Here is a 27245-nt window from a genome sequence, read left to right on the forward strand (position 1 = left end):
CGAAAATAATAGTCGATGCATAAATAATGATTCGGGTTTTTTGGGGTTAATATGACTGTTGACATGATCGATATAGCATCACTATAGGTGCCAATTTTTTTCTCTCTTAGTCATTTTCGTATATCTATATCAAATTAATTGGGCATGTCATCACTAGTTTTCGTGGCAAATTAAAAACATGGAGTCACATGCAAAATACATGCTCACGCGAATCAATACAGTGTGAGGTGAAAGTTACGATGCATGTCTAAGACATCTTAATTTAATGCTCAGCAATGTTAAGGCTTCCTATCAATCTTATCGATGTAATTGCTATGGAATAGTGCCAAACAAAAGGTGAGTGTTTTCCATTAATATGCATAATATTAAGTCGAATAGAGTTAAAAATTATTGTAGCTATTTTTTTCTCAATTGATTACTAGCACAATGATATTTGAAGCTGCAAATCATATCACTATATTTTAAATATTAATATTTTTTTTAAGGATTTTTTAATATAAGTTTTAATTAGAGTAATTTATTGATAAAAATCATAAATTTTGAGATTGATAGTGTTTAATTTTGAAAAAAAATATTATGAGTGACAAAGATATCATCTAGTTTAACTGATAAAAATAATAATAATAATACTATTATCATAATGACATAACATATATGTGATGAAACTTATATTTAAGAAGGAGAAAGATGAAATCTTTTATTTTAGAGTGCTATGAATATCCATCTTGAAATAAAATAAGATAAAAAATATTTCTTTAAATCAAACCAACGATTCAAATTATATTGGATGGAGTTGTTGTAGCTTTCATAAAATGCATAATTTGTATTTTATTGGATTCTATCGATCGTAAAGTCACTATTTATATACGTTTAAAAAATAAAAATATATCAAGAGACGAAAAATGATATCAGGAAAAGGTGTGCGTGGAGGTAACGATAATCGATAAATGAAGATTGAAGATGGTTGATAGAGATAAAGAGTAATTTTTTATTGAGAGAAATACTTTTGAGAAAAAAATTTTAAGGGATGCCTTTTGGTAAAAAACCAACATTAGTTTTTTAAGAAAAAAATATTTTTTTTATTGATATAGAAAATAAAAGAAAGAGTTTTCTTAATTAAATCAGTTTATTTTACTTTGATTATTATTAATTAAACTCAAGTGGAAACAAAACTATGGCGGTGCTATAACACGTGCTGTGGATACTGTCGCCCGACCCCACCGCAGCGACCAATAGTGGTTGATGTATTACTGCACGGGGACAGCACATCAAGAATATTACCCGTACCCGTTCCAGCTCCTCGTATCCGAGCGAGCGTGCCGCAATTGGACAGCAGAAGTGGACCCCAAGTCCCCGGTTGCGGGTCCCGGAGGGGAGACGAGGCGTCGTCCGAGATCAACGTCGTGTGTTTGTGATACTAATTTAGTCTTTATTTAGGGCTTTTTTTTTCCCATCTTTAGATGCGATCGGTCGGTATAGTGCCTCTTACGCTTTTTAGTTCTTAATGGGACATTATTCTTACCGAACCCCGACGCAAATAAACTTTGGCGAAGCGCTTTTTAGTTCCTTCATCCTTTTTTACGGCCTTTGCCAGCCCTTTCGCCTGCTCTCCGCTTCTCTCTGCTCTGCTGTCTTGCCGATCGCAGGCCGCCGCGAGCGTGGGGAACGCCTTCTTCCGGCAGCGGACCAAACAAAGATTTTGCGTCGTAATATCTCTTCTCTCGTCTGTCTTTCTAAGTATTGGTCTTCTTCGTCTTCGCCTACGCCTAATACTGAAAAAGATTAGAAGGATTTGCTTTTTCCGACACTTTCATGGTCACGGTCTTTTTCGTTCGAAAAGGTTTGTTCCTTGGCCGTATAAAGATTCTACAGTGAGATTACTCGTATCAACCTTGATCGTCGTTGTCCAGTAATCTTTGACGGCATGGCTCGTGATTTTTTCTGATGGAGACCCGGTGCTCTTGCTTTAGCATCTTACTGAAATCATTCTTTTTTCCTTTTTAATGCATAAGAAAGAGCCGACAAAAATGGTTTAATCTGTTTAACATTTTTTTGTCTTAGTGTGTATGAAAGAGACAGCGATAGATTCATCGGTATCGGTGATATCTTCCATGTGGAAGTTAATTTGATCAATGACCATTGATAACATCAGACACAAGGTGCACGGAATGATTGTCTGAAAGTATTTTTATGTGTGTTTGATGACTTTTATGATATTACAAATTTTAATTGTGAATTCTTGAAAATAATCACTGAGCTTCACCGTTGTCAAGTTCATAAATGAGTAGCCGTATAACTGCTTCGTGTCTCTTGTTTATCACAACTGGGTTCTTATTTTTGATCGTTTATTAAATTTACATGGATTTCTTATTTAACCTACTATATTATTTTATTTAGAATGTCTTCTTTGCTTAGGCTTGAAAGGTGTTCATTGATCTTGTAGAATTTGTATCGATTATTTGGTACTTCAAATTTTCTGTTAACATTTTCATTCAGATTCAAAGAGAGGAAAATTCATCAATTTTTTGTTTTCTCTAAACAAGTATACCTTTTGGTGGCTTACTCTATATATTTTGTGTGCTCAAATCTCCTCGTGCTAGCAACTCCAACTGATCTATTTATTGGTTGCTGATAGTTGAACTTCCAGCATGGATGTGGACCTGATTATGGAGCAGGCAATTCCTTCAGGACGTTTAAGTGGCATTATCTTTGACTTGATGACTGATGCTGATATAGTAAGTCTTTTAATGCTCAATTCAAGATACCAGTAATGCATTGGGTTATTTGCATTTATTTAGCCTTTTTCCATCCAACTTGTAGTTCGTTGCTTATTGTGCTGCAATAATTTATGGCAAACAACAAAATTGTCAATTTATCTAGGAGTTATATGAGAATTATCCTCGCTCCCACATTTTGTGTTTGTTGTGTCTCTCCATCATTGTTTCAGATGATTTTGGTCTCTTTTGAATCGAACCTTCAGATTATTCATTTTGTAGATGCTTCAGAATTTAAGCAGATATAACAAACACTGACCTTAAACCACATTATAAATACCTATAATTCTGTAGGTCATTTACATATATATACAAATTGTTCTATTCAACTTATAATTTTATGCTTATTCTTGCTGCAATATTCTGGAGCAAACATTATATTTGCTGACTATTTAGGAGTAACAGGAAAATTATCTCACTCTCCTATGCTTTCTGTGTTTGTCATCTCTCTTTATCCTTAGTCCAATTTCTTGGTTCTTTGCTGAAAGAATTCCAGATGTTTCTTTGATGCTTCAGGAGGACCTAATTAGATAAAATGAACAATAACCATCACATTATTGTATATCATAATGCATTGGTTTATTTGTGTGTCTATAATTTTTGTTCAATTTAGCTTGTAGTCAGATGCTTACTGTTGCACAAGGTCTTAAATTGAATGACAGTGTTGTTGATTTATATATGAGTGAGAATTTTCCTTGCTCTCTTGTACTTACCATCTTCGATTTATCTCTTCATAATATTTAATTATTTATAATTGGTTTTGTTTTCAGTTACCATCTTCGATTTATAATTCTTTGCAATTTTTTTTTCTGATGCTTTAGAAATTAAGTAGATAATTGAACATTAACCTTCTTTTTATTTACTTGTGATTTTCTTGATGTCTCATATATACCTCTGTCATCATGGTACTCAGCAAATTATAAAAAAACCTTGATTACATTTAGCTTCACCAAAACTTTAGCCAATTTTATCCCTAATTTCTTCCTCAGTTTACATGGTTAAGATTTTATTTGCACTATGCTGCCTGCTTATCCTGTTTAGTTGTCCTTTACTCTTTCTGTAGTTTTTTCCCTCCACTTGTATTTTCATGGCTCTCCTCACACATATAAACCTCTCACATTATTTTTTAGTAAGATAAATTTGTGGAGAGGGTAAACAACTTCTGCAATTGCTGCATTTTCATGGAGTGCTATTGTAGCTCTGCAATGCCACAGCCACAATTGCGCAAGTGAAAGGGTTCATATAGTGAGACACTTGTTCCTGCTTCGTCCATGGTTTTCGGTGTTCTCAGATTGTTTTCGCGTTAGCAACATGTACAGGACATGCAATATCCTGTGCAGTCTCTTTCGCAGCCTCATTTTGCTTGGTTTTGCAGCATATTTGCTTGAGCTTTCTTGTTTGTAAGTCTCGGTAATGGACTAGGCTGGGCGGTCATTGTATGGAGTGGAAAATGGTCGAAACAACGCTTTTTTTCTATGTCAATGCTATGATTTTGGTTGATGGCCCAACGGTGTCAGTGTGAAACTTTGGCCATCTCAACACCCTAGAGTACTTTAGGTGCACCCAGGTCCGAGTGATGGTGTAATACCTTTATTGAGTCTTGTTTTGTTCAGTGATCATTTGGCTTGTACCTGCCTTCAAACCTTTTGTGTGCGACAAATCGAACTCGTTTGCAAGAGCTTTTTATTCCTAATAAAATGTAGTTGCTTTTGTTTTTCTGTGATCCTGGTTTTTTTACATTTTTGCAGGCGGTGATAACACATGACTCATGCATTCGTCTTTTTTTCTCGGATCTTAGTGGTATATTGGTATATTAACTCTGCAAAGAGCTAGGAAAAAGAAACAGATTTCTAGACTATGGTAAATTAATCAATTGTATAATAGTGATCAATTCTCTGTTTCTCTCTCTCTCTCTCTATATATATATATATGTATATATATATATATATGTATATATGTATATATATTTATATATATATATATATATCTGTATGACATATATTTACTGGTTTATTTTTCTTTTCCCCTGTGGTGGATGATTCAGAACGAGATAAACAGCCTTTTACATATTTTTACTCGTTATTGGCTTCGTTGATTGGAATTCTAAGAATGTCTAAGCTGGATGACGTTAAAAGGATGGTCACTGATCTACATAATAGGATTGTGGTTCTGTAATGCTGTAGCCACATTCATTTACTTGCTAGTTATGCTTTGGAAACCTAGGATGGTCTATTTAATTGATGAGGGCTAGCTATATGTCTTGTCTGAGAAATTACTGTAGCTGTCTAGTTGTTTAATTAAGTTTTCACATTGCTGATTATATTTGGTGTGTATGAAAAAGAGATTAGAATACTGGGTGACATTTGCATTGTTGCCAAAGCAACCTTCTCTAAGTGTCATATTTTTCTTGCCCTTCACTCCTCTTTGGAATGGTAGACACTTCTGTCTCAGATTCTGTAGTCATACTTCTCGTCCTCCATAATTAATGAGTTAAATTTGATGTAAAAATGTTGAAGTTTGACCCTTTCTTTTTTTGCTTTGTCAGACCAGTCACTGCTGTTCTTGAGGAATTATACACTTAGTTGCTTTCACTTTATAAATAGAATGATCTGGTCTATTCATGAAACATCAGTTATAAGTAATCTTACTACCTTTATAGCCATTCTAAATATTTGTGTAAATTTGGTTTTCTTCCTTCTTTTTGTCCTTACGTCTTGTACTTTCACATTCCAATTTCTAACTTCTTCTGGATTCTCTTTAAATAGGAAAAAATCTGTAATGTTAACATTGTAGAGGCTAATGAAGTGACTAGTGCTAAGTTAGGCTTGCCAAATGCATCTTCACAGTGTGCAACATGTGGATCCAGAAACATCAGAGATTGTGATGGTGAGCTTATATGAGCACTGTTGGTTAGACCCTATTTTTATTTATAATGGAAGATTTTATAAATTGATTTTGCAGGTCATTCTGGGTTTGTTAAATTGCCAAAAACAATTTATCACCCTTTCTTTGTCACCGAAGTTGTTCATATTTTGAATCAAATCTGCCCTGGATGCAAGACTGTTAAAAAGGATCTAAAGATGAAGGTTGGATAACTCAACTTGCACTACATCTACTGTTGTATGCAGGACAGGGAACATAATTACATGCACAACATTTGTTAAACAAATGATTAGAAGTTAAATTATAGCATTTTCTTTCTTTATTTCAACATTAGTTTCAGGATAAAATTATTAGAACCATGTTGATTTTGAAAAATTCTGAATTTGATGTGCTGGTTTTCATGGAAAGTGAGAAACAAATATTTTATTTATAGAGGTGAGGCAGCATACCTTTTTCCCTTTTTTATGTCATTGTTTCCCTTGGTCATGCAAAAGCTATGGAATTTGGATGTTGATTGATGCTTGGCAAGGCTTGAATACCAAGGCCCAGGACAAATATTGTGGACATTTCTGAATGATGGAATTGCTTATAGTTATAGGTATTAATGGTTTAGAGTGTCATTCTAGAATTTTGAACCTCATGGTTTTGTGGTCAGTTAGAGAAGATTCAGGGGGAAGTCACTGCCCATTGTCTCATCTCCATTGTTATCAGAAATCATAATTAGACATAGATACAAAGGGGTTTTCATATTTCTTTTGTTTATTATTTCAGTTCTGACTTCTAGTATAGCAGCCTCAGTGTCGGGCCAGAGATGGGTCTGCTGTGGACAATTTTAAAAGAAAATGAAAGCACATAAAGTGCACAAGAACACAGGATCCATGAGAGACTAACCTAGTTTGAATAAATCCTGCATGTGCAGGCTTGTAAGTTCAGATATAATGTTACTAATCTCATTTATTAAGAATCACAATTATGCATTTGATGGTCCTTTCAAGCATGTATCTAATAAAATGTGGAATCTCTCTTTTTTAGAGTCTGAAACCATCTGAGATTTTTCGATTATTAATGCAGAAATCATGGCTGTTGTATAATATCTATAGAAGGCACATGGAGTTGAGGATCCTGAAGCTTTACCAATGGACATTATGATCCATACCGACATTGTTTTGTGGTCAAAACAGTGGCTTTCAGTTTCATTGCATGAGTGTGTGTTAGTACAGAACTGAATTTGTGCCTTGTAATTATGATTCATACCAACAGTGATTTTGTGCCTGGTCTAAACCTGCACCTTCGATTTGCACAGAACTGAATGCCAGTGCCATGCCAGCCCTGCTGACTTTTGTGCATGAGATTTGTATGTGCTGAAGTCTTGTGCATGAAATTTGTTCAGCATGACTTTGGCTCTGGTTGAGAGCAGGCAATATGAATTTAAGTATGTTTCTGAGAGTTATGTGCATTAAGAATTTTTAGTTAGCTAAACTCTCTGATTACTTGGTCATTGGAAATAGAACCTTTGGCCCTCCCCTTCCCTACTATTGAACTTGTACGTCAAATAACTTTGCGTAAAAGGGAAAATTGTAGTTAAGAGGTGATTTCATTTGTCTTTTTTTTCTTGGTGTGGTCACAATTTCAAAATTTTATAGTTTCTATTCTTAAGGGACTAATTTTTGGTGGTGGAACATGAATATGTAATTTGAGCATGGTTTATTAGTTGAAGCTATAGGCATCTTTGGATGATGGACAATTTTGAAGTTTGAACCTTTAGCATTCTGATGGAAGCGTGGATGCTTTTTTGCTTATTGTGCATGTGCTGTATTTTTTTGGAAGTTAATGTTTCTCCTCATTGATGCTTGTGGTCGTGCTAGGTTTGAAATGGAACTAAAATAGTAAAATGTGCCATAAGCTGAGGGTTAATGATCATCTGGTTACTGTTACTTTGTCCTTCTATGTCTGCTTTTGATGCCATTTTTTTGTATTTTTCTGTCCATAGTTGTGGGATTATGGCATCATTATTTTATGTTGACCCTTTATGTTTTTGTTGCTGCATAACATCATATTATGTTATCCTCAGTAATTCTCATGCATGTCTTATCATTCAAGAATCTTACGGCATGATTTGATTGGGCAACTTGTTCCCTCCAGGGTTCCGTTATCCTAGAGGCTAGTGAGAAAGCCATTGGAGAAGGTATTTACATTCTAGAGGCTTTTGGAAAGAACCTTACTGTTCTTCAGAGAAGGTTGCTGAAATTGTGCCGATCAAAGCTGTTGCTTCCTACTCGGAGTATTCTGGCTCATAACACAAAAGTTCGTTTCATTAACTTGAAGAAAATTTTGAAGACCAGAAAGGTAACTTGTTTAGTTACTTGGGCAGGACAATTTTTGACCGCATTCATTGGTCATTTCTGAGATGTCAGTTGTTGTCTAAGTTAAGAATTATTGGTGCAGTTTTGTAACATCAATTATGAATTGGTACCAGTGAGTACTGGTTGGACTATGATACACACACACAGGTGGTGGAAGATGGAGAGTGGTGTGGTACCATGTGACTAGAAGAGGCAGCAACATAGTGACATGAACAAATAGCTGTCGAGGAGTAGTGGTGGTGGGGAGGAGGTAGTGACTCGGGAAGGAGAAGTAGCAATAGAATAAGAGAAGAAAAAATAATTGAAAGTATGATGGGCATCAGCATCGTGTTGAAGGCTTACCATTGATATGGCTTAGTATTGGTGAGCATATCACCTGGGAAGCTTGATGTGATAAGCTTATTGGATGCTGAGCTTATTGGTAGTGACTCGGGAAGGAGAAGCAGCAATGGAATAAGAGAATAAAAAATAATTGAAAGTATGATGGGCATCAATATCGTGTTGAAGGCTTACCATTGATATGGCTTAGTATTGGTGAGCATATCACCTGGGAAGCTTGATGTGATAAGCTTATTGGATGCTGAGCTTGAATCTAAACTGAACTGAATGAAATTGCCTAGTTTGCATCTTGATCTGTCATAAGACTCATAAAAGTCGATTAGTACCAGCCAGTAGTGTTGGAACTTCAATCTCTTCTCTAAATTTTCATTCACACTGGACATTCACATGCAAACCACCCTTATTTTCCGATGTTATATAATGACAGACTGCAGACATGTTAGAGTTCATCATTGAAGCATTTAGGCTTATATATTATGATGACCCTTTTTGACAAGAAATAAACTCTACTCATTACTCTTCTGACTATTGTATACGTATTGGTATTTGTTGGTCCAACTAAAATCATCTGGTCCGGTGTGGAACAGGGGTTCCGTTGCCATATGAAATTTTTAATATTTTCTGTGGCAGCTCATTTTTTTCCAGGTTTCCCATGAGGCTTCTCTCTCCTTCTCTTCTCTGCCTCTTCTCCTCATAACATGATCGCCGCCCCACCACCTTGTAGTTGCTGCTTCATAGTTGCTCTTGTGTGTCACCGTCATCCGTCAAAATATGCCTTTTACTTTTCCTTTTCTGCTTTCTCCTCCTCTTCCTCATCTGCTTTGACTTGTTTTTCCTCCTTTTCCCCAACTTCCTCCACTCTTTCGTCTTTTCTTCCCCCTCTGCCATACATTCTTCCTTCTTCTCCTCCTCCCCTCATCCTTTTCCCTTTCTCCTGGTCTCGATGGTATTGACCTGTACCAAGTGTTAGCTGCTGATTGGTATCAACACTGGGGCATAGTAAGCCTTGGTCTAACTTTCTAGTTAGTAAGGACAAGATTTCCTGTCACTAAACTGAACAGGCTGATTATTTGCACTGTAACTTTATTCTGTCGTATACTTGTAACTTTTCTTTGAAATTTTTGCTTGTAGTTTAACAATTCGTCATGTTTTCCCTTGCATCTGGGTTTTGACAATCGTTATTTTACTCTTATCATGCATGTACTACACAAACAAAGAATTGGGTGTCAAAAGATTCTCAAGTGTGTTGCAAGTACTGTGCTGTAAGTAGACTAGATGTCTGTTTTATGAACTGCATTTTTCTCCTTGCAATGATTAGGAGGGGGTTATTTCTATCTTCTAACAGAGGAAAGCAAATGGGTGGTACCCCCCAGTGAAGTTTAAGATCTCATCAAAAGACATTCTAGGTAGGAGAAGCCTTTCAATAATAGCAGAAGTTAATGAAAAGTTGCCAAAGAAGTTTCACAATCAGAGTCTTAGTGACGTACTTCCTGAAGATTATTGGAACTTTATACCAAAAGTTTCACTGCTGCAAGGAGCTAAGCCAAGCAAGATTGATCTGACACCACATCAGGTACCAACTTTGGTTCTTTGATACATATCTTTGGTTTGTGAATTTAATCATGATATGCTACATCAGGTACCTACTTGTTTTTGTAGGTTTTCATAACCAGCTAATCATGGGTCTAGTTGTTTTACCATGGATTTTAGTCATATTTCTTAGATTGGGGCGTTAGGGCATGGACCTTATCATCATGGTATGGATATTGGACTGGGGCATGTCAAAATTTTCAGTTTTATTGCATGCCTCAATGCTGGTAACAAGCAGACATGGTAATTGCTGGTGGCATTTGCCACAGAAGCATTTTGGCTGATATGAATATTATATGGCAACCCACTGCAGTGTCAGCACGCTTCCATATTTTGGTTGCCTTGCTATGCTGGTAGTGTAACTTCATGACTAGCAAATGCTTTTTTTGATCTTTGGTTTGTGCAGCTTGAACTCCACTGACAATATACATGTGATGGATATGATATTTTTTATATGAAACATAGGGAAGTAGACATGGGTTGGATACTTATATTTCTGACCTCATGTCTATAGTGATGGAGTATTTTTTCAATGAGAAAAAGTGAAAAACCATAGGTCATTAATTATAATTTTGGGTTGGTAAACTTGCAAAGGATTGTTGTGCCTTCACTCTAGAATTCTTTGTTTATGATTTTTAAAGAGTTTGATTATTCATCCACTAAGAAATTATGTTGAAGAATACAAGTAATTTCTTGTATTGGTCATAACTTATGTGAGATTATAATCCTACTAAAGGAGAGGGCGAGCGTTGGTGCCGCAGTATGGTTGCTTCTCGGCGACTTACGTGACCAGAGTTTGGGCACGAGAAGCTTTTCTGTGCCTTGCTGGGGTAGGACTGCATACATTGGCCAACATTTTTTGATTATCCAATTAAACGAGTGGTCTGTTGCAGGAGTGGTTGATGACCAAAGATTCTATTGTAGGATTTCATTGTTAACTTCTTTCCAATTTTTTTGGTCTGGTTTTTATTTTTCAGTTTAATTTGGCTAGTGAAGGATTAGCATGCACTGTTGCCACTTGGGCATGCCTACCTTCTCATTAAGAATTTGTTATGGTATTAGAGAATTTATATGGGATTTGACTGATAATTTCTGCCATTGTGCAGGGCCTAAGATCTGATAATGCACAAAAGACTGGTGGTTTTCTTTGTGTGCATGATTTAATCTTAAAATAAACTTTTGGACCTGATTTTTTGATATCCATGTAGCCAAGGTTGCCAAGGCCCATTCTTAATAGAAACCATTCGGAGAAGAAAGAATTATTTTCGTCCATTGTTTCTTATGAGTTATGACAATGGTAGTTATCCCACGATACAAGCAAAGGTTCGACCCCATATATCCCTAGCATACTGCCTACCACAAGCCTCCTCCCATTTAACTTTTAGAAAGCTTATGTGCTACTCAGGCCCATCAGTCAAAGAGGCTAACTGAGCAGGCCAATCCACAGCTCTATTAGCCTTTTTGATTGCTGGAGTGATATTTTTCTTGCACATATTTTATTTTCTATATAATGCTATTAATACACATGGTAAGTGGGTTATTTTTGTTCCTTGATAAAGGAGAATTAATTATGTGAATAGTTTTAACTGGATCCTTGCTACGAGTGCACGCTGAAATAGAAAAGGTGTAGTGAGATGGGATTTGTTCAAGATGAGTTTTGAATGCATTAGGTGCTTAAGGCAACCTGCCATGATTGCCTTGTCCAAACTGGCGGTGGTGGTCTCTTGTCAGCTTGGGTGTCCTTGCTTCTGTACACGTATCATGCTGGTGAGATATTGGCATAGGGCAGCTGGTGTCTCAAGCACATGCCCACATATAGTTGCATGTGCTGTGAGCTGTGCTACTGGATATGCCCATGCTACAGCATGTGCAATGGTGCATGCTTACACAGGTACAGCTTAAAGATGATGAACTCTGCGCTTGTTTGATTTTTGAATTTTTTTATTGGAAAAACATTTCGAAAGGTGGTCTAATTGAAAAAAAGGGATAAGTTATAGCTCGTAAAGAATTTAATTTACAAATAAATGACAATAATTAATACTAGCATGTGGTTTAAACAATATCATATGGATTAGTAGCATGTCGAATTGTGAATATCGTGCCAAACACATCCCTTAAGGCGTCACATCAGGGTTTGGCCAAGGCACATTTTATGCTGCTGTTAGAACTCTTGCAGATTCTAAACTTGGGGTTGATCTCTTTAGGGGATCGGCCTCCTTGGAACTCTATAAGGGTTCCTCCCTCCAAATTGCTGCTCAAAGGCTGTAGAAAAGATTCATCTATTGCTTATAAAAAGAGGAGGAATACATGACTATTTATAGGGTTTCTAAATCCTAACTCATAATAGGACTCCTACTCAAGACTCCTACTTCTAACCAACTCCTAATAGGACTTCTACTCAAGACTCCTATTCCTTTACAACTCATAATTCTTCTCTAAAAAACAACCTCCTAACCTTAGTCGGCCTCTTCACCTTTTTAATAGGGGTCGACTTAGGTAGGTTTTACATAAATGTTCCTCTCAATTAGGACTCTCCTAGCTAGAGTCTTAATAGACCCGCCCTCTTCAAATCAGCTTTGTCCTCGAGGCTGACGATTCATGAATTTTGGGAATTTGATCTTCAAGTCGTCATAGTTCTCCAAAGTGGCATCTTCTGTTGGTAGGTTCACCCACTGTATTAGCATTTTAGTAGTGGGTCGTCGTCGTCGAGTCACGATCCGTCGATCAATAATGGCACTTGGCTGGGTCTGGAGTTCTCCTTGGATAGTCATATTTGGTGGGTGGCTTTGGGCTGTCTCCAAGCACCTATTTACAACTTTTGTCTGGTCGTTGATTTGTGGGTGATATGTCGTACTCCTTTTCAATTTAGTACCTTGCATATGGAATAACTTTGTCCAAAATCTGCTCGTGAAGATGTAAGTAGAATTTATCATAAGCACAATACATCCCTTATAGTGTAATTCTTTTGAGTCCCAATTGTAATGAGCCACGGAGCTTGGTGCTTCCTCCAATGTTTTTATAATCTTACTAGTCTCTGAATCTTCCTACCATTCCATCTTAATATCCTCAAGGAAGTCGTTGGTCGGAAGTGAAACGACCGAAACTTCAGCTTGCTCGGGTAGCTGCGAAAGCGCATATGTAAGAATATTCTCTTTCCCCTTTTTGTAAGTTATTTCATAATCAAATCTAAGAAGTTTTGTTACCCATTTTTGCTACTCAGGGGATGATATCTTTCGCTCCAAAAAGTACTTGAGGCTTTTATGGTTGGTTTTAATTTGAAATCGTCGACCAATCAAGTAGGGTCTCCACCTCGTTGCTGCGCGCACAATGGCGAGCAGCTCTTTATCATATGTTGACTTATTTTGATGGGAGGGAGATAATGCCTTGCTAGTGTATGTGATTGGTCGACCATCTTGCATGAGAATGGCTCCAATTCCGACTCCAGATGCATCAGCCTCAATAATGAAGGGTCGGTTGAAATCTGGTAGTGTTAGCATCGTTGTCGTCGTCATGGCTGCCTTAAGTTTGTCGAAGGCAGCGGAGGCTCTGTCCAACCATTGGAAGACATCTTTTTCCAGTAAGAAAGTAAGTGGTGCATTGATCTTTCCATAGTTTTTCACGAACTTACGGTAGTAGCCTATTAAACCCTGAAAGCCATGTAGCAATTTTATGTTCCTCGGGGTAGGCCAGTTTTGCATTGCTTCAATTTTGAAGGGGTCCACCGTCACACCTTCCTCTGATATGATATGCCCAAGATATTCCACCTTCTATTGAAGAAAGCAAAAATTCATAGTGGTTGTTGTGTGTTCAAAAGGTGGTTTTCGGTATGTCTTCTTCGCACACTCATATTTGATGATACTCGGATCAAAGGTCCAGCTTTGTGAAGATTTGTGCTCCCTTTCATCTAGCAATTCATCTGCTATTGGAATAAGGTATTTGTCCTTGATGGTTATGCCATTGAGAGCTCGGTAATCAACGCATATTCGCCATGTTCCGTCCTTTTTGCGTACAAGTAGCACTGGTGAAGAGTAGAAGTTGCAACTTGGCCGAATAACTCATGTTTCGAGCATCTCTTTTATAATCCTTTCTATTTCATCCTTCTGGAGATGTAGATATTGATATGGCCGAGTATTTGCTGGAGGTTTTCCTGAAAGAATCGTTATATAATGATCATGCCGACGGGTAAGAGGTAGGTTGTACGGTTCGTCAAATATATCTGAAAATTCAGCAAGCAAAGGAAGTAGGTTTGGATCTTCAAATTCTATTGGCTCTCCCTTAGTTTGCTGCTCAAGTTGTACCAAAAATCTGCTGCATGCTTTATGCAAAATCTTCTCCATTTGTTGTGTGCAAATCGTCGTTACGTCGCCCCCACGTTTCCCGTTCAGTATCACCTGTTTCTCCTTACTGTAAAATTTCATAATTAGTTGCATAAAATTCCAAGAAATATCATTTAATGTCGTCAACCATTTAATTATGAGCATGGCCTCATGATCATCAAGAGGGAGAAGGAAGAAATATGCAATTATCTCTTGGTAAGGCCTCATGATCAGCAACAGTTTCACTTGTGGGCGCCTATAATCATACTTCAAAATCCATCCATCGTCGACCTTAATGTCAAACCTGTTGCAATTCTCGATAGGTAAGGCCATCTGGATAGTAACCTTACTGTTTAGAAAGTTATTAGTACTGCCCGTGTCGATGAGAACAGTGATCAGTTGTTGTTTGAGAAGGCCTTCAACTTTCATCGTTTGCGGGTTTGAGTAGCCGGCTAGTGTATGTACCGTAACTTCGGTTGGTTGTGGCTCTTCTTCTGCATCTTCTTCTTCATGTTCAAGACTCTCTTATGGATGTTCAATGACCTCTTCTTCTATTTGTTCAATTATAAGAAGACTCCCTTTACTACAGTGATGCTCACGGCTCCACGGCTCGTCACAATGCCAACATAACCCCTTCGTATATCGCTCCCGAAGCTCTTCTCTTGTTAACCTCTTTGGTGTAGGGACTTGGTCAACAGTAGGGGGGGCTGAGGGCTTCAATATTACTGGTTGAGGAGCGACCCTAGTCCTCTGAGCTTCATGGTTCAATTGCTCCTCTTGATGTCGTGCGAAAGAAATGGCTGCCATAAGCGTATATGGTTGTTGCGCTTTAACTTCTCCTCGGATCTCCGGCTTCAAGCCCTCAATGAAGGTCCTCAATAGCTGTTTTTGAGACCAATCACGAGTTTGATTAGATAACGTTTCAAATCTAGTTTGGTACTCCTGAATGGTAGAGGTTTGTCGGATTTTTGCTAGTTGTCCGTCAATATTCTCGTAATCGGTTGGTTTGAAGCGGATCAACAGTCCTTCTTTGAATTGTCGCCATGAAAGGACTCCATAAGTATGTTCAAACCATTGTATAGCATCTCCTTCAAGATGTATAGCTATAATTTTCACCATAGATGCATCCGCGGTTTTATGGTACCGAAAATATCGCTCCGTACACGAGATCCAACCAATCGGGTCTCCTTCTTCCCATCTAGGGAAGTCCACTCTCATGCATGGATAGTTGGGGTTGGTCATAAAGCTTCCCCTCTGTTGGAAGTCATATCTTCGGGCTTGGTGCGATTGGGCAAAGGTCTCTCCTTGATATGATTTTTTCGGGCTTAGTGGTCGACCCAATCTGAGTTCGGTAAAGAGCGTCTGAATCTTATCCTCCATTCGCACCTCGAAGACTTTGAATTGAGCATTGATTACCTCCTCAGATGCCAGAGTATATGCTGCCAAATCTGTGATGTTAAGATCTCTCTTTTGTTGTCGGGTTAAAGGCATGTATTGGTTGAGAGAGGTGATGGTTGAAAGGGTTGGTGGATTGGTGGATGTAGGCTACGGTTTAGGCTTATTTTGTGGCTATTTTGGGTGCAGTTTGAGGGTGTGGTTTGGTGGAGTTTTAGGGCTATAGATGAAAGTTTTGGATCTGTGGTAGATGGTAGCAAATGTTTGATAGAAATCAGTGGAAGTTACAGCAAGTATGTGCTGTCTTGTAAGAGTAGAATTGTCGTCGAAGAAACAACTGTTTCTCGACGTAATTTTCACCAAAAACTTGAGAGAATTGAGGAGGGAATTGATAGCAAAATCACAGTTTATATGACAGCAAGGATATCTAATTTAATCAAGAAAATTTCGGCAGTATAACAGCAAGGAAATTGGTGCAAGTTGCGATTGCAGAATTCTCGTCGAAAAATTTCAGCGGGTTACGACGAAAATTTGCAGCAACACAAAATCATTTTTAGAGATGAATTTCTTAATAGATCAATCTTAGATGGAAGCCAAAATGATCTATGAAGTGTATAAGAAATTTCATTCAAAAAAGATTGCAAATAGATGGGTTAAGGCAACAATATGCGGCTGAAATTTTCTGCAGCACAAATTTTTAAGTATAGCAGATTGGACGTAAAAGATCAGTGATTTATATTGAGAATTTTTTGATGAAACCAAAGGGAAATCCACTGTTAGGAAGTGCCAAAGCTATTATAAAAATTTCGTAGAGATTTGGATAGAAACAACGTAGTATCAAGATCAAACAAACAGTGCTATGCGGCTGAAATTTTACAGTGCAGATTTTCAAGTATAGCAGATTAGACGTAAAATATCAATGATTTATATTGAGAATTTTTCGACAAAACCAATGGAAATCTGCTGTTAGGAAATGTCAAAGATGTCATAAAAAATTCGTAGAGATTTGGATAGAAAAAACACAATAGCAAGATCAAACAAACGGTGCTATACGGTTGGAATTCTGCAATGTATCTTTCGTCGTAGAGATGAAAACTTTATGACGAAAAGTTTATGCAGCAATATAGGAATAATTTTTTTTGCGATTTTCAAATAAGGATAACTAAATTGCAGCAGCAGTAAGGTAGAAAATCAGAATCTGTTGTAATTTACGGGGAGATCAAAGGATGATCCGTGGTGGTGGAGATGACGACGAAATTTGGCAACGATCTCTTAAGCAATTGTGGGAATTGCTTTGGGCGATTGTGGAGGGTTGATGGATGGCTGTGGAAGGGCAGCGAGATGCCAAGAACGCTGCTCTGATACCAGGTGTTAGAACCCTTGCAGATTCTAAACTTGGGGTTGATCTCTTTAGGGGATCGGCCTCCTTGGAACTCTATAGGGGTTCCTCCCTCCAAGTTGCTGCTCAAAGGCTGCAGAAAAGATCCATCTATTGCTTATAAAAAGAGGAGGAATACATGGCTATTTATAGGGTTTCTAAACCCTAACTCCTAATAGGACTCCTACTTCTAACCAACTCCTAATAGGACTTCTACTCAAGGCTCCTATTTCTTTATAACTCCTAATTCTTCTCTAAGAAACAACCTCCTAATCCTAACCGGCCTCTTCACCTCTTTAATAGGGGTCGGCTTAGGTAGGTTTTACATAAATGTCCCTCTCAATTAGGACTCTCCTAGCTAGAGTCCTAACAGCTGCCTGCCTTGATGGTAGATTGCTACATGGTGTTCTGCTTGGCTGAACAAGAAGACTGTTTGTTGCTTTTACTTGTATGGCAAGATGTACACAACAAGGTCATGGAGGAACCCCATGTTGTAGGTTTTTGTGTTATTCTTATAGTTTTGTCCCACAGTGTGGTCTCACCCAATTCGGGTATCCATCTTACATAAAATGTGTAGCTAAATGGAAAAGAAGAAATATCATCATTGTTTAATTATGCATCCAGATCTTCTGTACTATTAGGTTTTACTATCTTAAGCATTGTTCCATGGATTTGATGTAGTGATAGTGATAGGTTCTTGATGCAATGCTCTCTATGCAGTTATCTGATTAGTTTTCAAAGCTTTAAACAAGCTATTCATGTTGAAAAAGATATTAAGGGTGTCAAGATGGCCAATCAACATTTTCATCTATGTTGCCAACCTCAAAATTAGTAGGGACATTATGACTTTTGTTATTGTTGGTGTTAAAATGTTACTTAGCGTATTGTCTGTACATTAAATTCTAGCAGTTACCCGTATTTTGAGAGCACACTCTTCTTTCAATTTTATATATCTGAAAACTTGCCCGTTCATCTTCAATTTGGGATATTTTTAGGCTATCTTTCTATATTATTTTATCTACTACTGGTTGAATATAAATATTTTTTGTTTTCAGGTATTTTGCTTGTTAAGTGAGCTTGATCCGGAATTTATTCAGCAGTTTGTTTCAAGGCGTGAGCTACTGTTTCTTTCTTATCTTCCAATTACTCCTAATTGTCAACGAGTGGTGGAGACATCACATGTTTTTGCTGATGGTCCAAAATTATCTTTTGTAAGTTGCTTCTCTATGTGCATGTTGTATATGTATGTAGGTTCTATAAGATTGCCACCTTGTTTGTCGAGTTGCTATCTCACTTTGTTTCCTTTATGCTGACATACTATGTCTTGTCCTTATGCAGGATGAACGCACGAGGGCTTATAAAAGGTTAGCAGATGTAAGTAAGAAAATTGGTGAGTTCAGGCATCATCAGCAGTTTGGTCCTCTTGCAACCTCTTATACCATGAGCCGGGTTCTCGACTGCTTTAATGCTTCTAAGGCAAGATATACAATTTTTTTCTCTCATGCATGTGGTACACGACATGGATGTGATTCTATAATGGTTTTGGATTACCATGCTATGGCATGGTAGAATGTTAGAATTGGGTCATGATAGCATGTTTACCATGCTTCACTCTATATGATTATATTTATGTGCCTAGTGCTGGTAACCTACTGGCATCATATGAAGAGATCTTAATCTGAAATATATTCACATCTGTGACCAATCATTTTCATGTTACATGTGAAGCTTGTTTTTTGCAAATTTTCTATTTACTAATGCACTTTTCAGAAAGTACGTTGTTAGCTGCAATTAATTTTAGTAAATTATACTCAGGAACTGCAGTTGTTTTGTTCGATCATCAGTCAAATGTATGTTATACGAATGGATGTTTGCATGTAGGATTCACATATGCTATAAATTTGCATCAATTTATGTAGGTATCTTATTTTATGTGCTCATACTTTTTTTTCTTTTGTCGTTATAGCTACATGCTTCTAGTTCTTCAAGGGGAGATTCTACTTCTGGAATAAGATGGCTGAAAGATGTGGTTTTAAGCAAAAGAACAGATAATGTATTCCGCATGACTATGGTTGGTGATCCAAAGATCAAGTTGCAGGAAATTGGTATTCCGTTTGATATATCTGAAAGTTTGATTGTTGCTGAACAAGTTAATTCATACAATTTAGAAAAGTTGAACATGAGTTGCAATCTTCATCTGCTCAGAAAGGAAGGACTTAATACTAGAAGCAAAGGGCAATTAACTTCACTTCATAAAACCAATCAACTTCAAGTTGGTGATATAGTGTCTAGACCTTTGGAGAATGGGGACATTATATTAGTTAACAGGCCTCCATCTGTGCATCAACATTCTCTTATTGCTTTGTCTGTGATGATCCTTCCTATTCAGTCAGTCATTTCAATTAACCCATTATGCTGTGCTCCACTATTAGGTGATTTTGATGGAGACTGTTTACATGGGTATGTGCCACAATCCATTGGCTGTAGAGTAGAGCTTCAAGAGCTGCTTAGTTTAGACCACCAGTTATTTAATGCACAGGATGGTAGAAGCTTAGTTTCACTGACACATGATAGCTTAACTGCCGCATATTTGCTAACAGCAAATCGGGAATTTTTGAACAAAGTTGATATGCAACAATTAGCTATGCTGTGTCCTTTTCCAATGCCGCCACCTGCAGTTGTTAAGACTCCTAAGTTTCAGATTCCTTTATGGACTGGAGAACAACTATTTAGCATGCTTGTTCCTCCAACCATGGATTTTGGTGTAAATTCAAGAAATATGATAAGTAAGGGTGAAGTTATGGCCTCTCTTGGAGGATCTTTTTGGCTACAGAATACTACTACTGGTTTGTTTACTACCATGTTCAAACATTATGGCAGGAAGGCTCTTGATTATCTCTGTTGTTCTCAGGAACTTCTTTGTGAATATTTAACATTGAGAGGTTTAAGTGTTTCCTTAGGTGATGTTTACCTCTCATCAGATTCATATTCCCGACGGAAAATGATGGATGAAATATATTTTGGATTGGAAGAAGCTGAGGATGCCTGCCAGGTTATGCAGCTGATGTTGGAACCTGAGATGGAGATCTTGAGGAATCAGAATAAAGATGAAGATACATTAGATTGTATTAGTCAATACAAGATTGCTTCAGAAAGAACATGTGTAAGCCAGGTTTCTATTGCTGCTTTTAAGAATGTTTACCATGATCTTTTAAGTCAAATATATCAGTTTATTAACAAGGATAATTCAATGTTGGAAATGATTGATGCGGGTAGCAAAGGTAGCTTGGTAAAACTAATTCAACAGGGTGCATGTCTGGGTCTTCAACTGTTTGCACATCCACTACCTTTTACGGTGCCTAGCAAACTTAATTGCTGTATGTGGAACAATCTGAAGGCATTGGATGGTGGAATATCTGATGCCGCAAAAAGTTCGTGTGGGCAAAGCTCCTATGCTGTTATTGGTGCTTCTTTTCTTGATGGTTTAAATCCATTGGAATGTTTTGTCCATGCAATATGTGGCCGTGCTAATCTCTTCACTGAAAATGCTGAACTTCCTGGAACTTTGACAAGAAAGCTTATGTTTTACATGCGTGATCTATATCTTGCTTATGATGGAACGGTTAGAAGTGCTTATGGTCAACAAATTGTGGAGTTTTCTTATAGCATATTGGAGGATTCAACTGAAGGTGGGGAATCATGTGTTGCATATGATGGAAAGGATGCTGAATATACTGGATTAGGTGGTGAACCTGTTGGTTCTTGGGCTGCTTGTTCGATTTCAGAAGCAGCATATGGATCTCTCGAGTTTCCAATGAATAGTTTGGAATATTCTCCGCTTATGAAATTAAAGGTTATATTTTCAACTGATTTATTACATCTAGTTACTTGAACAAATTGATGCTGAGTTTTTTCCTTTTCTGAGTAATGTTTTAGCTAAATGATATGCTTTCCACATTGATATATTTCTGACATTTCCAGCTAATAACAGCATATTTGCTTATCACTGAGTTGTCTAGATGTCCTTATTTTTTATCATAGTAGTTTTTTAATGCTCTTTTGTTATATTTTATTTCATGCTTTGCATGGCAGTGCATACCTGTGTAGGTTTTTAGTTACCTTTTGCCGTATTTTGTTTGTTATAGTTGTATTCCTAGTGTTTACTTGGTGAGGTACTAGTTGTGTGATACACCCATAAGAAAAATGTTGTAAAGTTATTTCATGCCAGTTAGGTCTGTACCACTAGTAGAGTGTGGTAATTGCTAACCATGTTATCCTTCAGTCTCCAATGAATACAATGTATGCTTTTGACCAATAAGCGGATACTTCTTTGGGCGGAATATATCTGATGTGACTTCCGTGGAGATAAATGATTGATAATTCAATATGCAAACACTACTTAGGTGCTTTTTGGAACAAAAAATGTTGGAAATGCCTTAAAACTACAATATAATGATCTTTATCTTGTTCAAGGATATGATAGTTAAATGTTTTGTCAGGGAAGGATGAGGACATTGTATTTTAAATATCTCAAAGATGTCTATGGGATGGGTCATTTTCTCTAAAGAGTTGCCCAATGTTCAGATAAGCATGCCATTAGCATTATAATTTTGAAAATTTTAAATTTCTTTAGGTCACAGGAAGATGTACTAATTGTGATTTGTGTCCACATTTTTTAGCTTTAGTAGCTAAAGTTTGGTTTCAAGTGCTCTTGTATACCTATTGAACTGGTGGACTGATGTACTGATCTTATTGACACATCAAGAATTTTTTAGTTTTCTTAGTGGATTAATTCATATGTAGTTTGCTGATTGGCACACGCCAATCAGATAATATTTTGGTACATGTATCGGTAACACTATCTAAAGCCTTGACCTGAATTATTGTGCATTCACGTCTTGCAAAACAATACTTTCTACTTCTCATACTTATGTTTAACTTTTGAGTTCTTGTCATTTTCTATTTCTGGTTGCCTCTTTGTTTGCGTTGTGAATGAGTTTGTTTTCCTTGACACAGATGGTGTTGGACTGTTGTAAGTCTAATGCATCTACAAATCACACTGCCTTACTTTTTCTTTCAAAGCGACTGCATGGTTGGAGATACGGTTGTGAGTATGGAGCCTTGGAAGTGAAGAATCATCTGGAGAGAGTTTGCTTTTTCAATTTGATCATCACTGTCATGATTCTGTCTGTGTTTGGTTTTCACCAACTTTTTCATCAAATGATTTGGTTTTCTTCTATTACTTTTCATGAATAACATATGTTTTTCTGATGTTGCAATGTTAGTTATGATGGCCATGATGTTCAAGGGACAAATTTTAGTCCATGGATCATGCATTTTCATGTGGGCAAGGTATTGGACTTTTTGGAACTTTTGTGGATGTGTACTTGATCTAGATAGTTTTGGTTTACAAGAGATATAATTATTTTGTATTTTTGCGTTTACAGGATAAGATGTTGAGGAGAAGATTAAATGTGCAACTTGTCAAAAATGAACTCATAAAACATTACAATTGTATGAGGGAAAGGATGAATCCAATGCTTCCTAGATTATGTTTTGTAAGCAAGTCAGTCACTGCTTTCTTTGCAGCACTGTCCTCCATTTTCTTGTAAATAAATTTCAAGATTCATTTGTGTAATCTGCTGCTTGTACTGACCTCTTCCTTGCTGACATTTGCACATATTTTTGATCCCATATGCTTGTAAATTGAGCTTACTTGTTTCATGTTTTTTTCATAACTGAATTGGGCAATTTAAGTGAAGACATGTTGAGATGCAAGTAATGCTTGAATAACGTACTGTTATATATCACAAAACATTTTAATAGTACACTAATCACAAAGCCATGATGCTCTAAACTATTTGAGGTCAAGCGACATGGATTTTTTAATTGTTACCTCTATATAAGGTAATATCCTTAGTTAATCTAAGATCATTTGAATCTTTGATGTTTCTAGAAAAGTATCTTGTATCTCTAGCTCAGTGCACTATCAATACTTATTGATTCACATGATCTAATTATAAGATCTATCGGTTTCTCTTAAATGCGTCTATATTATCTTGGGTGAAACCATTTAATCTAATTGTTCAGGAAGGAAAATATTTTATTTTCTATTCTTGCTTCTAATGACATGCATTATTTATCAGAGCCTGGTGAAACCATGATTTTCTTGCACCTAAATCATTCCAAATCACAAGTGAACTTTAAGCATTTTGGTAGATAACTTAGTATTTGGAATTCATTTAACTAAAATTGACTGGAGGGAAAGCTCTGGTGAACATGGTATGGTTGTTCATCTGTGACTTGGCATCATGACTTTCATTCACTAGTATACTTTTTTTCAGACTGTTATTCCCAAACTACCTCATTTCTAGGAGTCTGATGCACTAAGACATGAAACTCAATTGATCTGATGTAGCCTGGCAATGTGTACATCATAATCTTGAACTTTTTTTTGCAATACTAATATTGCAGTTTAATTTGTATATTAAGTCAATGAAAGTTATAAGGCATGTGTAAATATGGTGTTTGAATTTGTCGATATCAATTTGTTGTTTGACAATACAAGTACAATTTGTTCTCTTGTACAAACATGAACTATGCACATAATATGATGTCATTAAGTTTGTGGAATCTATTTTTCGGTATTTGGGATCGACTATATGAATCTTATTGCCATTTTCTATAAAAAGCAATATCCTTAATTAATTTAAATCTTAAACAATTCTCCATTTTATTTCTTATTGAAGCCACACCTAATTCTACTTTTACCATATCATTCTCATCTCATTGACATAAGTTAAATATATATGTTGTAGAATATATTTTTCGATACATACGAATATTTCATTACTCTTACCTTGTACTCAAGCCAAGATTACAGAATTTGCTTATTGTTCAATGTCCTCTATAGATTCTTTTTTTATTTCCATTAGTTGCAGAGTACTTGAATTGACTATTATGATCATTCTTAAATGTTATCTCACACGTTGTGCTAGGTATTGCCTTCTTTTTATGCAGGCTGATCATTCTGACATTATGCCCTCTAGTTACCTTACAAGCACTGACCTGTTATGTTTTCCTTGTGTTTTTTGAAAAATGCCTACATGACAGGAATTGTTCATCAGCTTATAAGTGGAAGGAACATGATGACTCTTTCTGTATGTCAGTTGCAGCTGAAACTTCAGAATCACTAATACAGTTGGATACAATAAGAGATATGGTGATACCACTTCTACTTGAAACACCTATTAAAGGTTATGATTTTGTCCATTAAGCTGCTGTAGCTTAGCACTTTGTTCATTTGCTGTTATAATTTCAATTATTTATCTGTCTTTACTGAAATTGTAACTGCTTTCTCATTTACCATCTAAGCTCTTTAACTGTTCAAGTACTTCAGAATGGAGTAGATATATTTAAGGAGAAAATTTTCATTAGTAACAACAGATTCAGTTGTTATCAGTAACAAGTCTGTGCCAACCCATATATGTAATGCTTCCACTGTTGCAAGTTGACCTGTGCATGCTTTTCTGAAGTTTGCTACCCAACCAGGTGGTATGTATCAGTCCAATCAGAAACCAGAACATAAGGTCTGCCTAGTTTCGTGCGGTACATGGCAAACATCCTTATAAGTTATAACTTATAAGAATATCCTTTTCGATCTAAACTAGTCAAAAGCTTGTCCATTTCTTGATTCTTTGATCTTGGATCTTTGAATATGTTAAGAAGACGAAGAGGAAGAGGAGGTTGCAGTTTTATTGGCTTTGAGCTATACTGGGGCGTTGAGATAACTAATGATGCATGAATTTTTTTGGTTTCCTCATTTATATTTATTTACTTTGGTCGCACCCTGTGTTGGTTCCCATCTTTATGTCAGTTATGTTATCATTACCATACTGGTCCAACCAAGGACCGATATGGGGTGGTGCCACTGGTGCAGGCATTATATACCAGTTGGGCTTACCGGACCAGGGACTGTCTAATTTCAGGTGGTGTACATGCGGTACAAGGGTTATTGTCCGGTAAGTATTTGGACTGGGCTTATTACTTGGCTCTTTTTTCTAAAATTTGAACTCCAATAAAAAACACTTCTATCTCCTGTCTCTCAGGCAATTCCCCTTGCACTGTTTGTTGTTGTTCGCCAGTCCATACTTCTCTCCTCCTTCCTCTGCTGCCGCCACCTTGCGCTGCCACTCCTTGTCTTCCTTTCCTCTATTTTGCTTCTCCACATATGCTTTTCTTTTGTATTTTTCTTCTCCTTCTCATCCTCCTCTCTCCCCTTTTTCTTGTTTCCTAACCCAGATATAAAAGTAATTTTTTTATGTCATCTAGGTTACTAATTTTTAATCTTGCCGCTTCCTATTTTCATTAATCATGGATTCAAGTGCCAGATTTGGATCAATATCCAAATATAAAATATAACAAGATACTGTGCACAGAAATAGTTTATTTGTCAAAAGTGTGCAGACACTAACCTTATCACTTATTATATCTGAGCAGATGGCAGGCCTTCTATGTTTGAGAAGAGAGCTAGGTAACGAACAAATATCATCATATTGTTTCTTCTGAGGTCACACCTTCACTTTGTCATTTGAAGTCTAGTCCCTATATGCATGAACATAGAAATGATGTTTCAAACCCAAGTTTTCTCTTCCAGTGCGCAAAAAATTAGCTATGGAGGGAATCCTGCCTTATTATCTAAATGAGATGTTGGAAGGTGTGATCCACATAGCCAACATTATGAAGTTAAGAATTACATGCTATTCATGGTGTTGTTGACATGTCGCCCTTATTTGAAGCAACGAAACTATATGTTTCTGTTAATGTTTTTGAGTTCAATTCATAATTCTATTTCTGCATGGTAATAGCAATTGAAAAAAGATAATTTATATCGAGAAATTAATAGATCATGCTTTTGTGATGTTTGTAAATAATCATGTTCGTCCTGCTTTACTTAAGTGATGCCATCTTTGATTTACTCAAAGTTTTCCTATTTTTTCCTACTTACGGGACATGCCAAATTAATACATATCTTGTGTCACAGGTTTTTGGGCTTCTGAGAAGGTGGAAATACTGTGTGAAAGCCTTCCAGGTTCTGGTTCTGAACTTTTTCTAAGAGTTACAATGTCTAAAAAATGTTTACCTGGAAGTTTTTGGAGTAACCTTCAAGATGCCTGTATACCAATAATGGACCTGATTGACTGGCAACGCAGTCATCCTGACAATGTTTATAATATTTCTGGCACATATGGAATAGATGCTGCATGGAAGTACTTTGTAAAAGTGAGTCTCTTGTTTTTCTTTCTGAATAATTTGTTAAACTGAGTGATCACTTTTAATAGGCTATCATGTATTCTATTCAACTTGCAGTCCTTGAAGTCAGTAACAGCTGATATAGGGAGGGACATACATAAAAGACACTTATTTATGGCTGCAGATTGCCTTTCAGTGACTGGGGAGTTTCATGGATTAAGCACAAAAGGTCTAAGACAGCAAAGAAACGATATGTCAATCTCATCTCCATTCGCTCAAGCATGCCTATCTGTGAGTACTTTTTTTTTTTCATGTGGCTTTTTACTCATTTATTTCTCGTCCTATATTATCCCAGTATTGTTTGTCTCTTGTTGGAGCATTGGCAGAATCCTGTAAATTGCTTTGTAAATGCTGCTAAGCAAGGCTCAATGGATCATCTATCTGGTACACTTGATGCAGTGGCTTGGGGTAAGGAGGCTCCAAGTGGAACTGGTGGACCTTTTGAAATTGTTTACTCAGGAAAGGTGCGACTCTTATTAATTGCTACCGATAATTTTGGCATATAGCCTATCTCATATCTTTGATAACTCTTTCTGGTAGCATGGTTTTTGAAAAGTAAACCATATCCATATTGTGGTCCTAACGTAAAGGTGTGCTCTGGCCTGATGCTGTTATTTTTTTCCTTCTCTAGTTTTATTTAACAGAAAATGGAATTTTATCATATTTGTTTTGTATATTTTGGTTTTTCAGATATCATTTTCTTTAATGTTTCACTACCTTTGCGTTCTTTCAGTCTTGTCGCCCATTTCTCTTTTGTGGTCCACAATTAGTGGCCATGGCTTCATGGTGTCATTTATCTACTGAAGTTCTGTTCGCTGTCATATCCAATGATGTCTCCCATGACCTTATTGGATCTAACCCCCCTCTTTAAGGAGTTCTTGATGCAAGATAATTA

At 36.8% G+C, this 27245-nt stretch overlaps 1 protein-coding gene across 4 annotated transcripts in view; it reads left to right on the top strand.

Annotated features, from left to right (window-relative positions):
- The first annotated feature begins 1525 nt into the window (after positions 1-1525).
- The window catches only part of LOC135646213 (DNA-directed RNA polymerase IV subunit 1-like), a 31668-nt gene continuing 5948 nt past the window's right edge, over positions 1526-27245 (top strand). For 2 of the 4 annotated variants that reach the window (XM_065165523.1, XM_065165525.1), the window contains exons 1-17: positions 1527-1706; positions 2636-2735; positions 5540-5660; positions 5736-5860; positions 7800-8003; positions 9577-9621; positions 9705-9932; positions 18094-18249; positions 18377-18514; positions 19005-20891; positions 22055-22224; positions 22324-22390; positions 22486-22604; positions 24152-24294; positions 26082-26320; positions 26408-26581; positions 26677-26814. In XM_065165523.1, coding sequence (XP_065021595.1) covers positions 2649-2735; positions 5540-5660; positions 5736-5860; positions 7800-8003; positions 9577-9621; positions 9705-9932; positions 18094-18249; positions 18377-18514; positions 19005-20891; positions 22055-22224; positions 22324-22390; positions 22486-22604; positions 24152-24294; positions 26082-26320; positions 26408-26581; positions 26677-26814 — 4041 coding nt within the window. In that variant the 5' untranslated portion in view covers positions 1527-1706; positions 2636-2648. Of the gene's footprint in view, positions 1707-2133; positions 2160-2635; positions 2736-5539; positions 5661-5735; positions 5861-7799; positions 8004-9576; positions 9622-9704; positions 9933-18093; positions 18250-18376; positions 18515-19004; positions 20892-22054; positions 22225-22323; positions 22391-22485; positions 22605-24151; positions 24295-26081; positions 26321-26407; positions 26582-26676; positions 26815-27245 lie in introns of those variants that run through there. The other 2 variants (XM_065165526.1, XM_065165524.1) reach the window with 2 other exon arrangements.

The sequence above is a fragment of the Musa acuminata genome, chromosome BXJ3-8, assembly GCF_036884655.1.
Source record: "Musa acuminata AAA Group cultivar baxijiao chromosome BXJ3-8, Cavendish_Baxijiao_AAA, whole genome shotgun sequence".
Lineage (NCBI taxonomy): Eukaryota > Viridiplantae > Streptophyta > Magnoliopsida > Zingiberales > Musaceae > Musa > Musa acuminata.